The 15,520-nt window shown below is 45.5% G+C and overlaps 1 protein-coding gene and 1 non-coding gene across 4 annotated transcripts in view; one reads left to right on the forward strand and one right to left on the reverse strand.

The window, feature by feature from the left end:
- Nucleotides 1–12,009, reverse strand: part of NCBP3 (nuclear cap binding subunit 3) — a 28,822-nt gene extending 16,813 nt beyond the window's left edge. For 2 of the 3 annotated variants that reach the window (XM_027975119.2, XM_060394813.1), the window contains exons 1-4: nucleotides 11,810–12,009; nucleotides 9,796–9,861; nucleotides 7,815–7,920; nucleotides 226–351 (exon numbers count right to left, since the gene is read on the reverse strand). In XM_027975119.2, coding sequence (XP_027830920.1) covers nucleotides 226–351; nucleotides 7,815–7,920; nucleotides 9,796–9,861; nucleotides 11,810–11,986 — 475 coding nt within the window. In that variant the 5' untranslated portion in view covers nucleotides 11,987–12,009. Of the gene's footprint in view, nucleotides 1–225; nucleotides 352–7,814; nucleotides 7,921–9,795; nucleotides 9,862–11,511; nucleotides 11,718–11,809 lie in introns of those variants that run through there. The other variant, XM_042255533.2, reaches the window with a different exon arrangement.
- A 1,659-nt stretch (nucleotides 12,010–13,668) lies between these two features.
- TRNAG-CCC (transfer RNA glycine (anticodon CCC)) lies at nucleotides 13,669–13,741 on the forward strand. Its single transcript has one exon. It is a non-coding gene; the product is annotated as a tRNA-Gly (tRNA).
- The last annotated feature ends 1,779 nt before the right edge of the window (nucleotides 13,742–15,520 follow it).

Here is a 15,520-nt window from a genome sequence, read left to right on the forward strand (position 1 = left end):
TGACCACCACCTCTGAGCTGCCTCAGAACACTTATGGAAAATGATGTGGCAGGCTGGCTAATGTACAAGGACTCTGGTTCTCATCAGTGGGAAATTTTTCTCTCCTGGGCTGAAGGCAGAGATTAGACATAGTCTGGCCACAATCATTCACCATTTAAGATGGCAAGAATTCTTTTTCAATCATATACAAAAGCACATTCAACAGAACACTTTGGGGGTACTTACAGGAGGTATCATCCAACCACTCGATGTGAGCTGGAGGATATTCTTTAAAATAGGAAAAGACATCCTGGGTGCTCATCTCATCTACTCCGCAAATGTAGATTGTCTCCAGTCTCACTTTGGGGATTGCTAGGAAAACAGGACACAGAAAAGATGAGAGAATTTCCCACCTGCTGCTGCACAGCCCACCAACACCCCTTTATGACAGTTCAGATAATAATTTTAAAGAGAAATGCACTGGGACTTCCCCAGCAGTCCAGTGGTTAGGACTCTGTGCTTCTACTGCAGGGGGGCACAGGTCCCATCCCTGGCCAGGGAACTAAGATCCCCCATGTCACATGGCAAAAAAAACAGAATATGCTGAAAGAGATGACAATTATTTCAAGAGAAAATAAGACTTGACAGCAAGGCAAACTTTAAGTTTTTATCACACAACAAGAGCATTAAACAAATGACTTAATTCAGAATGGGCTTATTAGGCTGAGAAAGATTAAACAGGTGGTGCTCATAATATACATGATACCTTCTCCTCAAAATGACCTGTAGTAATTAAAGGAATATCAAATGCAACAGGATTATACACTGAACTTGATAAACTGACTCTAACATTTTTTAAAGGTATGTCAAAGAGAAATGCGTGTTAGTCCAGACAGTTCTGAAAAGAAGAAGAGACACTGCCCTCGGATGTCAAGCAAAGTCTGAAACTGAAGTAAAGAAATCCTACAAACCAGTAGGAAAATGACAGTCCCAAATAGAAATGGGCAAAGGACAGGAGCAGGCAGTTCACACAGAAAGAAAGAGGAAAGGCCAATAAGCACGTCAAGAGATGGCTGGCCTTACTACTAATCAGGAAAATCCACCTTAAGATTATCAGTTTTCACTGACCAGATGTTTAACTTAAGTGTTTTAGCATCGGTTAGTGGCAGAATGAGCCACTGCCTCTGCTGGTGGAAGTGTGAACTGGCACAGCCACTCTGAAGGGCAAATCAGAGTACCTATTACAAATGAATTAATAGGCTTAGGAATTCTCTTCAATATCCGTCCTAACACATGGGTTCACAGAGTGGCTCACACAAAGATATTCGTTGCAGCACTATCTTAATAACCCAGTAGCTATCAAAGTAATAAATTATGGCTTATCCATATCAAACGAATCATGGTTTATCCATATGATAGTCACAGGACAGTAAGCAAGCAGTTAAAAACAGAGATAATTTATCACATACCATGGAACGATTCTAAGACACATTACCGAGTGAAAAAAAAGATGCAGAAAAATACATACATTAAAAAAACATAAATATCACCATATATTTTCTAAAGGTACATATTTATTTACACAAATAAAAAGGCTGGAATAATTCCATCCACACTGATAATAGCTCTTACCTCTAGGAAGGAAGAAAGGTTGAAGGCTGTGGTCAAAAGGAACCCCAGCATTACCAGAACTGTGTGTTAACTTTTTTAGTAAACACTTGAAGCACATTATTTAATCTTTTTAATTGTGAAATAGATATGCAAATACATTAACAAAGAAAAGATATTTTTAAAAATACCTTAGATCCACCACCTAGCTTTATGCTTAAATTCTTAAAACGATGTGAGGCAAATAAAACGTTACATATAATACCAGGACCTGTGTAAGCTCTCTGTATCCCTTCTCTCCCCGGCTTCTCCAAAGCAGTTCTGTCAAGAATTCAACATCCACGACTCCTAAGGATGCTTTTGTATGTCATATATTTTATTTAAAACAAATCCAAAATACATGTGAACACTTCCAGATAAAAATTCCTTTTTTTGTGTGTCATTTTGAAGAGTAAAAGATAGGTTTAATGGGAGCCATTCAATGTGGCCAGAATAAATTGGGTAAGTATCTTTCTGCCAACTCAGATTCATGAAAACAGAGACATCAAGATTTATGAATCCTAGCACTAATCCTTATTAGTGCCCAGCAGTACAACAATGAGCAGAAGGGCTTCTCTGGTGATCCAGGAGCTAAGACTCCACACTCCCAATGCGGGGGGGAAGGACTGATCCCTGGTCAGGGAATTAGATCCGACATGCCTCAGTAAGAGTTTGCATGGTGCAACTAACACCTGGAATAGTCAAACAAATACATAAATAAATATTAAAAAAAAAAAAAAGAAAGAAACACAAGCAGAGACCCAAATGAGATGGAAGCCACACTGGCCACGCAGAGTGACTCTAACATGCAGGGTGGGAAACTGAAGGGGTAGCCCAGGGAACTTTCTCAGTTCTTCAAACTAAGTGCCATGATTTTGGAAGAAAAAAATCCTATGAGAAGTAAAGAGCTGGTTCTGAAGAAGGTAACAAACAAGAAGGAGAGCTCCTGGTGAAGGAAGAGGAAACAGACTAAGGAGCAAGAGAAAAAAATCTTGAAGATGCTGATACAAAGAAGGATTTAATCATATGTGAGACAAGCTCAAGATACGATGGAAGCCTGCCAAAGCAGAATGTCAACACTTCGTCACCTTGCTGACAATGTCACTGCTTAAAATAAAACAAAGCAACAAAGACAGCACCTAGATTTAGGCCCAGCTGATGAGCAAGGACTAACTGCTGAGGTGGCAGTAAACAGATGAACTGGGGAATGAGAACTGGGTGTTTACCAAGTGCTGACTACAAGCAAGGGGGTAAGGGAACCATCTTCCCTTCCAACAGGGAAGATCCCAATTACTGACAGGCAGCGGTACACAAAGGGCTCTACGGTGGCTCAGACAGTCAAGAATCTGCCTGCAGTGCGGGAGTCCTGAATTCGATCCCTGGGTTGGGAAGATCCCTTGGAGGAGGACATGTGGCAACCCACCCAGTATTCTTGCCTGGGGAATTCCCATGGACAAAAGAGCCTGGCAGGCTACAGTCCGTGGGGTCACAAAGAGTCAGACATGACTGAGCAACTAAGCACAGTACACAAAACTCAAGTTTTTAGGAAAGCAGATTTCTGAAAATCCAAAGAAGCAGTAGTCAGTCCAAGCCTAAGATCAGAAGGATTAAAAAACCTGGAAGACACTAAATACAGTAACTCAGAGTATGAGAGGTGATCCCAAGAAAAGAGAAAGCAGCAAAGCTTAGCTGAGCATGACTTGCCAAAGAACACATATGGGAGATGGATAAAGGGCAAATTAATAAATATAAGAGAATAGATGTAAGAATCTGAAAAACTGTGTCAGGCTCTGAAGCAACACAAAGTGCCGATGACAGACTGTCACGTGAAGAGAAAGAAAGCAGCGTGACTACAAGGGGAAACAAAAATAAAGTCCACACTCAGAAGAGATTAGAAGGAAACCCGCAAAATGCTGACAGTGACTGGGTTTGGGCGGCGGACTGTGCGCAACCTTTCTTCTTACTTCACTCTCCAAATGTTTTTTGGTGGACATGAACTGTCTGTTTAACATCTAAAGAAGAAAAGGTTATAGTCCAGAGCCAACAGGCTCAACAAAAATGCTGATGGTTGGTTTTATTTACAAGTGTTTGGAGCAACACTGCTTTGGGAAGATGATGCAGGAAAAAGGGCAGGACTGTTGATCAATTTTGCTACAGTACTAACGGACAGCAGCACCTATCATTAAGTAAGAACCAAAACCCAAGACAGGTAACAAGGGCTTTAGAAATAGTTTTTTTTTTTTTTTAATCTTTTGGCCTTGTCCTGTGGCATATGGGATCTTAGTTCCCTGAGGAGGGATCGAACCCATGCTCCCTGCACTGGCAACACAGTCTTAATCGCTGGACTGACAGGGAAGTCCCCAAGGAATAGTTTTAACAGATTCAAACCATCTAGTTTAGAGTTATACCCTATTATACTGACTAAAACACGAAGCAGTGATTTCACAATCGGGTAATAATCTCTAAGATTACTGCAGGGAAGGAGCAAGGTACCTTAAACTTTAAGGACTGATCCCATACTGACTTTCATAAAAGAAGAAAAGAGAAATTCCCAAACAGATCAAAAAGACTGTCATTCTCAGAAATGTTTAAAATACAGCTTAGACAGAATCTCTGATCCCTTAAGAAACCAAGTCTTTCCCATAGGAAATGATAGGCCAAGCAGCAAGCCAGCTGACCTCTTCTCTTTTTTGACTGGATTAGCAGGCCAAGAAATTCAAAGAAGACCACAGATGGTATTCTACCTCAAGTTTATTAAGGCACGTAAGCTAGATCCCCACGACAATAAAACAGGAGACGGGCCAGAGAACAGAATAAGACTAACATTCATGGATCTGTGTGTCACGGCATGACATGGGATTATCCTGTTAGACGTCTACCAACAACTGGATGAACATGCAGAAGCCATACCAAAGGGGGGAGCGTAGCTAAAATGTTGAAGGGCAGAATTAAAACGAACGTAACTCCACAGGTGGAAACGGAGTCTTGAAATCACGATGGAACTTAATAAGGACAAATAAAAAGGCAAGTTTTTAAAGGACACAATAAGAAAGACTCTTTCGACAGGTGCAGTTCCTGGGGGAAAGAACTGGTGCTCTGGTTGGCTAGAAGGTGACTACTACGAAGCGGCCAGGACAGACACCGTGGTCAGAGTCCTGCCAAGCACTCCACAAATCCAAGCAAATCTGGAATCTGCACCTCGCCTGGTGAAGCACAGCAAGAAACTGAGCAGGCTCTAAAGGAGGGAGACCACAAAGCCTTGTCACTTGAGAGAGTCCAGGGCACAGGCTGTCCATTCCTTCACCTGCAGAGTTACTGTGTGAACGAGGAAATGACTTAATGTTCTTCTAAGAGTTATGCAGTAACTAACAGATAGAAATTACTAGAAAGCAATTTGTTTTCAACATGAAGATGTATCCAAAAACAAGACTGACCGCTTCATAAATAGCTCTCATGCCACCACTAAGAACTGTTCAGGCAGAGGCCACAGACTGTTGGGAACTTTGCCTAAAGGCCTGCAGCACAGGGCCAGAAATGGGACCCAGATGACTCTTAAGGTCCCTTCCAACCATGAGGGCATTGACCTTGGAGATAAAAAGATCCAAGCTGCTTAACACCCAGTCACTCAAGAGTAGCAGGTCATTCAATACAGACTGGTCTAGCACACTGCATCCCTGAAACGAGCAGAGACGTCAGGAACACAGGCTTCAGTCAGACCAGCCTTCTAAGTCACCCTTGCTACTTACTCCCTGTGGGACTTTGGGCAAGTTTCTCAACTTCTCAGCATCTTCCTTTCCCCACCAGTAAAACAGAAATGATAAAACTTTCCCTGCAATGGGGTTGCTGAAAGGGTACATTAAGCACACAGCAGAGTGACTGCCACGTGGGGAGCACTTATAGAATGGTATATTTCATCACTGTTGATGTTAATAAGAAGAAATAACCCGGTACCTTACTGTGGCTGCAGGAATCGAGATGTTTATTCCAATGTCCCCATTCTCACAAGAGGCTGGGCCACTTAAATGGCTGTCTGGAAGATGGAGAATGCCAGATAATAATAATAACTAACATTTACTATGTGCCAGGCACCACTCTAGGAATCCTAACATTTTGTTAGAACCTCCCAACAACCCTGTAAGAACTAAGTTAACCTGACTTTCCAGATGAAGATACTGAGGTTCTTAGAGGCTAAATAACTTGCCTAAGATCACAGTTAGAAGGTGACAAGTCAAGATTTGAATATAGACAGTCAGGCTTCAGAATCCACGCTCTTAGGGTACAGTTAACCCCGACTGTACAACAGAATTACCAGGGGAGATGAAAAAATAGTAACTCTGAGATTTATCCAAACCTACCCCCTACTCTAAATCGATCTGTGAAAGGCAGCAGGGTTATCTGGAGTTCAAGAACACAGTCTGAAGCCATGCTGCCTTCTGGGCCAAAAACAGGTTGTAATGAGCCACTGATAGTTTAGGGAGATCTACGGTCTTTTATGAGTATCTTCAGAATCATGAGATCAAGACTGTTTTTCAAAAAGCATTTTTTTTTTAATTAAAATTTAACCCCAAAAGAAGAGGTCCTATTCAGGAGGGTATCATATTCCCATTTTATGAACAAAGAAAATGAAACCTAAAAAGGTTCACTAACTCCCCCACATTCACTAAGGAACTGAGACTGGATCCCAGGAGGGCTCCGGGCTCAGAAGAGCCCCAGCACAGGTGGGAAGAGAGACTGACGAGGGTAATTAGGGATGCTGCAGAGGGCGTGACATCTGAACCAGACAAAGTGTGGGACAAGGAAAGACGAATCAGCAGGGTGACAGGCATGAACGAGATCAGAGGCAAGATGCCACATGGAACGCGCCCAGGACTAGAAGTAAACAGGCGCGGTGTGAAACCACAGTGCGTCCAAGGTGGGGCTGTGGGAGAGGCCTCAGACGTCTGTGTGGGTCCAGTGTGCGGGCACACGAACGACCAGCTGCACAGCTGGCCCTGGCCTTCACAGGACTTTTCCTGAAACAGACAACCACTCGAGCAGATGCCTGGAAACCTAGCCTGCGAGGCAAGCAAGGTCATGTTTCCAAATTGAACACGATGCAGAATAAAAACAGTGAAGTAGCATCCAGAGTTGAGCTACTCTGACCACTGGGAAGGACTGAGGCGGCCTGGGTCTCTGCTATCATGTCATACATTGTAAGGCAACAGAGCAAACAGTTAAAAGCAAGGCTTTAGGGTCAGATAAATCTGAGTTCTAATCCTGACTCCACTTTTACTAGTTGTGTAAACCTGCGCATTTATTTAATTTCTTTGAGCCTGTTTCCTTCTTTGTAAACTAGGGATAAAAATATATTCCTCGTGGGGTTGTTGTGAGAAATGAGTACGAAACAAATATGTAATGTGCTAACACAGCGCCTCATAAGAGAGCAAGTTCCCGACAAATAGTAGCTACTCTTCCATTCATTCAACATGTTTTTATCAAATAGGCAAACCTAGAGAAACTCATACAGCAGAGCACAGACCTTTAACGTGCCTTCAGATGGCTGCCTATTAAAGCCCTTCGCCAAGTCTCCAATTTGCAAATACAACAAAGGCAGATCATTTGCATTTACGGGATAATAAACATGGCTGTGAACTCACGAAAAGGGAAGCAATAATTTTCCCTTCTATTTATAAACTGTCTTCAAAATCTGGGGTAGGTTATCATATTTAAGAATTCAGGGTGAGTTTCAGGAAGCAAAATACTTAACCTTAATAAAACACAAAAATAAAGTAAAATCACAAACCTGGATCAACAGAAGTATTAACGGTATCCCTCACCAATCTGACTCCTCTAAAAGAGTCTCACTGCGATACACTCCTGCTACATTTAAAGGCAAAGAAAAGTGAACACTTCTACAATAAAGCAGAAAATGAGTAAGAGTCCCACAGAGCCACAGTTCTAATCGCCGATCTGCCACCAACTCCATGAGGTTCTCTGGGGCTCCTTAGACAGTATCCTGAAGTTCTGACACAGCCAAATGAATACACACACACACACACATACACAAAACACTGAGACACAGCTAACGCAGCTCATCGCTAACAGGCCACCTCAGAAGCGGCGAATTCACAAGTTCCACGTGAGGTGAGGCCAGAAGCACAAGGCCGTGGCAAGGAAACTGCGGAAAACTCCCCCCAAACACCCTGTACCTTTCTTCATCATGTCTCGGTCCAAGGCTACATTTCTTTGGGCAAGATTTACTTCTGATCGAAAATGGAAGCGCTTGGCTCGCTGCTCCTTCTTTTCAATCGCTTCCTAGAAGGTGCAGAAAAAAAGCCAAAGAAGTGAAATGTGGAGGAGAGTTAAATCACAAACATCACGTGATACACTGGCTTGACAAGCAACTCAGAAGGTATGAACAACACTGTGCCTTGCCTCATTGTTGCAATGAACAGGGTATTGGCAATGGCTGGCAGAGTGGGCGCTAGCAGTGCTGCAATCTGTCATCATCTCGAGGACGACTCAGTGCCTATCAATGTATCTGTGCAGAAACCGGGGCACAAAAAAGCTAAAATGTTTGCCAGGGGCACTTCAGCTGGTAAGGGGCAGATCTTCTCAGCGCTATTTCTAGAAGCCCCACCACCGCCCCCATTTCACATCGTCTGTGTGCATGGTAATCACACCTATCACGTTATGTCTGCCTGAGCAGTCCACTCCCTAAAGCTTTTTTTGTGTTTAAAAATAACACTGAAGCCAAGAAACTCTCTCCTCTATTCTAAACTTGTGTCCACAGAATTGCCAGTTTTCATCTTGAAGTGAAAAGAAGCACTGATGCTTTCTGAAAAACCAAATAATCAGCTTCCTAATTTTTTTTTTCCCCAAGAGCTAAAATATACCCAGGTCCAACTGTGGGTTTCTGATAGCTCTTTGGAACCTTCACTAATTGTATATTGACTTTGCCACACTAATTGAAGGTCTGACTATAGAAAGCTTCTGGGGATTGGTAAGGCAGCAACACTTCTGTTATTTCCCAATAGTTATGTTAATTTTCTCCACTGAAGTCTTCCCACTGGAAACAACTAGTTTACCTTCCTTTGGTAAGAACCAAAGTACCAATTCTTGGCTACCACCCTTTCCACTATATATTTGTTTCAAATAATGGTAAATTGTGTAGGCTTAAGAACAGGACTGCATACTGCTTTTTCAGTTTCAGTAAGAAAACACCTTCACTTCATTCTATTTTCCTGTCAAAAAAGATGATCAGTTCTTTCTTTTTGCCTTTAAGCAATCTGAGACAGATTGAGACCCAGATAAAACACAAAAAAATAAGCATGACATACTTATTTTTATTTTTGCTTTCATACATCCAATATAGTAACACCGTTTTATTTATTCAGAGTTTTAATTCAACTCTTTAAATGGCACACATTAAAATCAGAAAGAATGTTTAAGCTGAATATCAACACCAATTAAAGCAACAAATAAGTACTGATTGTAAGGAAAATAATGTCTGGTTCTGTGAAGAGCTGCAATGAAGCTGGTAATCTAGTAACAGCTATCACCAGATAAAAGGCAATACTCCCAGGCAGTGAAAACAATTCAGTCCACTTGGCCTTCAAAGTTTAGCCACATAGTCATGAAAGGCTATTTTTCTAGGCCTCAATCAGTGAGGAATAAAGACATTTACTAAAGGCCTACTATGTGCCAGACACTTTTATGCTTTGCTTCATTTAAAGTGGAAACAGTTTACACATTTTTTAAAAAAATGGATAGGGACATCCACCTGCCAATGCAGGGGACCCAGGTTCTACTCCTGGCCAGGGAACTAAGATCCCACATGCTGCGGGGCAACTAAGCCTGTGCTCGGCAACAGAAGATCCCACGTGCCACAACTAAGAGGTGACACAGCCAAATAAACATGTATGTAAAAGGAACACACAGAACTTTTTCTTGGACATGGTTAAGCACAGGCATCTAGTGATTTTATCTTCTCATGGATTCAAGAAAACACAAATGCTGCCTGAATGTTCTCAGGCATCATTGTGAAACACAAAATATAAACTTAAAAAGGCTTAATCCAACAACAAAAAAAGGTGGTAAAGAATAACTGCTGTTCTACAAGTCCTAGGGACTTGCTCATTAAGTTCAACCGCTTCTCAAAATGAATAAATGAATCATGGTGTATCTTACCTTGGAGGTGACATCAATTCCAGTGATGAAGCTGCCAGCCTTGTTTTCATATCTTCTGCTTGTGTCCTAACACCAAGGGGATGGGTGAGAAATGCTAACAGGCAACTGAGGACAAGCACACGATAAACAACAGCCTGACAACCCATTCCTTCTGGATAGTCTTTTCAGCAATCTGTTCCCTACCCTGACAACCCTTTATTATGAGGAAGCCTGTCCCAGTGACTCCATGGTAGCAATCAACCACTCTACCAAGAAGCTTTTTCTAAATCAGAGCCTGCCTGTCCACAACCTAAAGTAATTCCATCTACTGAAGGTATCCGTGTAAATGAAAATCCAAAGGCATTCATGAGAAATATCCACGATGAGGTACAGTCACTCATCTCCCCGGCTCAGACTAGACAAATTCATTGTGCCAGGCCACCAGATGGGGCACAAGTCTTCACTGAAATGCAGAAAGTCCAGGCTCACCTCGACCTTCTGGGGAAAACACTACACTGTGCAGTGAAACAGGATGAGACTCGGCAGCCGGGGGACTCAAATCACAGCTCTAAGCTTCGCTGGTTACAAGACACTGTACAAGCCCCCTGGCTTCTCTGGACCTAGGTTTCTTCTGTGGCATCTGCCTACCTTTCTGACCTCTTTTACTGCTCTCCCACTTGTGCTACTGAACTTTCTGTTCCTCCAATAAAACAATCTTGTTCCCATCTCAGAGCCTCTGGGTTTACTAAGTTGCCCCTGCTGGGAACAAACTCTTCCAGATCTGCACATGGCTGGCTCCTTTCTGTCACTTAGGGTCCAGCTGAAATGTCACTATCTCAGAGGACTTTCCTGGTGATCCTGTGGCATTCTGCTTCCTGCTCTCCACAGCTTCCCTCTGCACTCTTCCACCCCATTAACGTGTTTTATTCTCTCCACAGCATTCACCACTTTGGGAAATTATTGGTTAACTTGTGGCCCCCAACTGGAACATAAACTCCAGGACAGAGTCTGACCTTGATCTTGATCAAGTGGCTAGGACTGTGCCTGCCACAAAGTGTTAGGGATACAACAGCTCACGTCCAACGGAATGAATGAAGGGATGACAACATCTACTTCTCAACTTCCTTGATATTTAAATGATAACATGTAAACCACTATGTTAACTGTTGTTGACAGAGTCATTATAATTTACAATCTGTAGTGCTCCTACATTTTTTAAAAACCTTCTTCCATGATTTCAGCTTAAAATCAACACTTGCAGACATGTGGCAAAAAAGTGGACCAGGTCAGATGAGAAATTAAGTACCAATACACAAGAAGAGCCACGCAGGCCTGAGACCAGCCCTACGAACATCAGGCCACCAAACCACAAGCAAAACACCTCTCCTCATCCTACTGTGACAGAAGAGAGGGACCAAGGACCACTGCTGGCTCGCTGATGTTCTGATTCCCCGAAGGGTGAGATGCTGGAGGCACGGTGTAGCAGTGGAGGCGCGCGGGGACGAGATGACCCTCAGGTCACAACAGAAACACTGAGTTTCTGCAGCTGACCAGCCCAGCCCTCCCGAGGGAAACCGCGGGTGCTCTGGTTAACAAACACCAGCTAAACCGGAGCAGGATGCCCGCGCCCCGCTCCCCGACAGTTCCTCTGGGCCGCTCCAGGTTGTGTCCCCGCCCGGGGGGGGCTCCCTCTTTATCTCAAACCGCACCCCCCCGACAAGCCCTAACCCTCCTCACTTGTCCTCTTGCACAGAGCGGCTCGGAGGGGCAGCGAAAGGGGTGTCCTCAGCTACCACCCCAATTTCTCCGACCCCTCCTCCTCAAGCCCCCTTAACACCCATTTCCGGGCGCCCGGGCGTCCTTTCTCTCGCTCCTCCGACTCTGCTCCAGTCTGGCGCCCCCGCCCCCCGGGCGCTCGCCCCGGTGCCCCCCTCCCCAGACTTCCCCTCCGCCCCGGCCGCCTCCCCTTCCGGCTCGCTCGAGCGCGGGACACTCGCTCTGCGACCTCCTCCTCGCCCCCGCCCCCCGCCCGTACCGGGATCAGTTCTTTCAGCGAGCGCCGAACCGGCACGACCTCTAGTTCGCCCTCCTCCACCTCCATGGGCTCCGGTTCGCCTCGGTCCAAACCCGCTTCAGGCGACGGGAGCCCCAAGGCCGGCCCCGCCGGGGCCTCCGCCTTCACCGACACTCGCAGGCCCCGTACGGCCGCCATCGCCTCCCGCCGGCCGCACCACTGAGAGCCCGCCCGGCACACTGCGGGCTAGAGCGTCGCTGCTACTGGCCACGGAGCAGCCGCCACTACCTAGAGCGTCACCTTCTGCGGCCAGAAAGCCTTCTTAGGCGCTGGCGTCCCCTGGTGGCAGGAGGGACGCGGGGCCGGTTGGAGCTGTGTCTGGTGAAGAAGAGGCGGGACCGACTGGAAAACCGGGGCAGGGCCTGATGGAGGGAACGGTGCCTGGGCAAATAGATGGGGGAAAATTGGAAACAGCGACAGGTTTTATTTTCTTGGGCTCCAAAATCACTGCGGATTGTGACTGCAGCCACGAAATTAAAAGACGCTTGCTCCTTGGAAGAAAAGCTATGACAAACCTAAACAGGTATTAAAAAGCAGAGACATCACTTTGCCGACAAAGGTCCATCTAGTCAAAGTTACGGTTTTTCCATTAGTCATGCATGGATGTGAGAGTTGGACTATAAAGAAGGCTGAGCGCCAAAGAAGTGATGCTTTTGAACTGTGGTGCTGAAGAAGACTCTTGAGAGTCCCTTGGACTGCATGGAGATCAAACCAGTCAATCCCAAAGGAAATCAACCCTGAATATTCATTGGAAAGACTGATGCTGAAGCTGAAACTTCAATACTTTGGCCACCTGATGCGAAGAGCCGACTCATTAGAAAAGACCATGATGCTGGGAAAGGTTGAAGGCAGTAGGAGAAGGGGATGACAGAGGATGAGATGGTTGGATGGCGTCACCAACTCAGTGGACATGAGTTTGAGCAAGCTCCAGGAGACGGTGAAGGACAGGGAAGCCTGGCATGCTGCAGTCCATGGGTTCACAAAGAATCAGACACGACTGATCGACTGAACAACAAAAACGATTATGTAACCTCTCCCTACTCACCAGGGAAGGGAGGCACAGTTCTTGAGGTGCTCGCCTACTGTGTCCCCCCTTTGGCTGGAAAAGTAACAAAGCTACTCTATTCCTCTCAAGAAAAGGAAGAATAATTATGTAACAAGACAGAGGTGTTAGCTCCTGTTACAATGGCAATCTTATTGCAATACAAGTAGATCAACGTCATGCACCTTAAACCTATATAATGGGATATGCCAATTTTATCTTAATTTCTAAAATAATTTAAAAAAATTTAAACCATCTAGATGCTGAAAGGATTATGTACTGAGTCCAGTAAAAAAAGAGAAGTGATTGCCAAGCACTGGGGGAGATGGCGGGGAGGGGAGGTGGTGGTGGTGGGGTGGGGGATAAACAAGTAGAATACAAGGAATTCTTAGGACAGTGAAACTCTTCTGTATGAAACTGTAATGGTGGATGCATGACATACATTTTTCAAAACTCACAGAATGTGCAAATCAAAAAGTGAACCCCACAGTAAACTGTGGACTTTAGTTAATAATAATGTATCGATATTATCTCATCTGTTATAACAAGTGTACCACATTAAGGCAAGATTACTAGCAGGGGAAATTGGGTCAGGGCTGGGGTCAGAGGGTGTATGGGACTCTGTACTTTCTACTCAATTTCTGTCAACCTCAAACTGTTTTAAAAACTAAAGTCTGTTAAAACAACAACAAAACCTTGACACCCAGATTACATCCCAGACCAATTAAATCAGAATCTCTAGGGATGGATGATTTTTCAAAAGCTCCCTGGGAGGGACTTCCTGATGGTCCAGTGGTTAAGACTCTGCACTCCCAATACAGGGGGCCTGGGTTCGATCCCTGGTCAGGGAACTAAAGCTCGTATGTTGCAAGGAAGATGCCTCCTGCCATAAATGAGACCTGGCACAGCCAAGTAAATAAATAAAAATTTTAAATAATTAAAAGAAAAAAAGCTCCCTAGGAAATTCTAGCATGTAGCCACATTGGTAACTGCTGTTTAGGCTGAACTGAGAATGGGAGAGGGCAAACCACAGCTGGGAGCCCTCTCTCCCTTTTGGGGTGTAGTTTCTCAGGAAGGTAGGTGGAAGTTGGCAAGATTAGCTGAAAGAAGACCAGAGTGCCTGAGAATATGTGGATCCTCTCCCGGGAAAGCTCCTCACCTCAAGGCTGATCCCCTGGACCTGGCGGAGACTGAGGGTAGAGAAATTTAACCAAGTCCTTCCCATGTTTTGGTTCCCTATGGTTGTGAGATCATTCCTTCAGTGTGGACCTGTGCCTGGGCCAAGGGGGTGGGTCTTGAGACCAAAAGACCAGTGGGTCAACAGGCTGTCAGTGCAGAGTATCAGCCAAGAGCATGTGCTGTGACTAGGCTAAGCAGTGACCAGCCCTGCTGGGGACGGGGCAGAGTGAACCAGGCAGCAAGAGGGAAGACGGAGCCTGTGCAGAGGGTGTTTGAGCGAGAAGGCAAAAGGGGTTCTTTTTGAATGCCTGGGAGTATGAAGCAGCAGCCTTCAGAGAGCCAACAGAGTAGAAATTGGGTAATGGTTAAGGGGAGACCTGAGCTAGTTAGAAGGCTGAGGAGCGGGAGGTGATGACCAGCAAAGGCCAGAGATGTACAGGCCAGAGAAGGAGCTTCCTAGGGATCAGGTGGACAGAATGGGATTCCCGAAGTGGGGGATGGGTGGGAGGGAGGCCCTGTTCTTTTGATTCAGTTGAAAGATGCTTTTTGAATGGTCTTCACCACGGCAGATCAGGGAGTGACACAGTCAGTGGACAAGGCTGCAGTGCCTGAGCCCTGTTTCCAGTCTTGTAGGAGATGGACCAGACACCAGACCACATGCCAAGGGTGCCTCTGGGAGAGTGGACCAGGGAAGGCTTCCTGGAGGAGGTGACTTGGAGATGGTGGGGGTCTAGGCAGGGAAGGCAAGATGGGAAGGGCAAGGAAGTTGACCACAAAGCTGGCACGGGCTAATGATAAACTGTCAGCTGCTCTGGAGAGTGAGAGGACTCAGACTTTTTTCCCTGGGTCATCCTAGCTGGAAAAATGGATGTGTCTGACACCCCAGGGGGCAGATCCAGGGGTGTGTGTGTGCAGGAAGGGACAGGGACAGGAAGTGGTCATTTAAGCCATGGACACCTAGACCATCAGGAGGCTGATGCAGTGCAGGGAGCGACCAGGGCTTTGTTCTACAGGTGGGACAGAGGACAGGCTCCTCCAAGCTCCTCCAGGTCTCCTTCTGGGCCCCAGTTGACTCCTAGGGCCCAGTACCACCCATCACATTGTTCCCTGGCCTCCCTCATGGAACCCCAGGGATCCAGGAGGAAGCCCCATAGATGGGTCTGCTTGTTTGCCTGAGGGGCGGTTATGTGGATGTGCCAGTCTGAGTTTAGGGGAGTGATTCTAGAACCTGTAAACTGTTTATATCGGTCCCAGTATGTGTCTGGATGTTCCCTGGGAATACTGGGCCTCTCAGTGGCCCTGACCACCCAATCCTCTTCTCCTTCAGGCTGAGACCATATAGGATAATAGAGGTTGGGGGAGGAGAGACCAGGCACAGTGCCTGTGGAATTCCGAGCCCAAAGACATTCTCTGCAAAAAATCAGGACCTTCCAGGGTAAAGCTCGGACTTG

This window comes from Ovis aries, chromosome 11, assembly GCF_016772045.2.
Source record: "Ovis aries strain OAR_USU_Benz2616 breed Rambouillet chromosome 11, ARS-UI_Ramb_v3.0, whole genome shotgun sequence".
In the NCBI taxonomy this organism is placed as follows: Eukaryota; Metazoa; Chordata; class Mammalia; order Artiodactyla; family Bovidae; genus Ovis; species Ovis aries.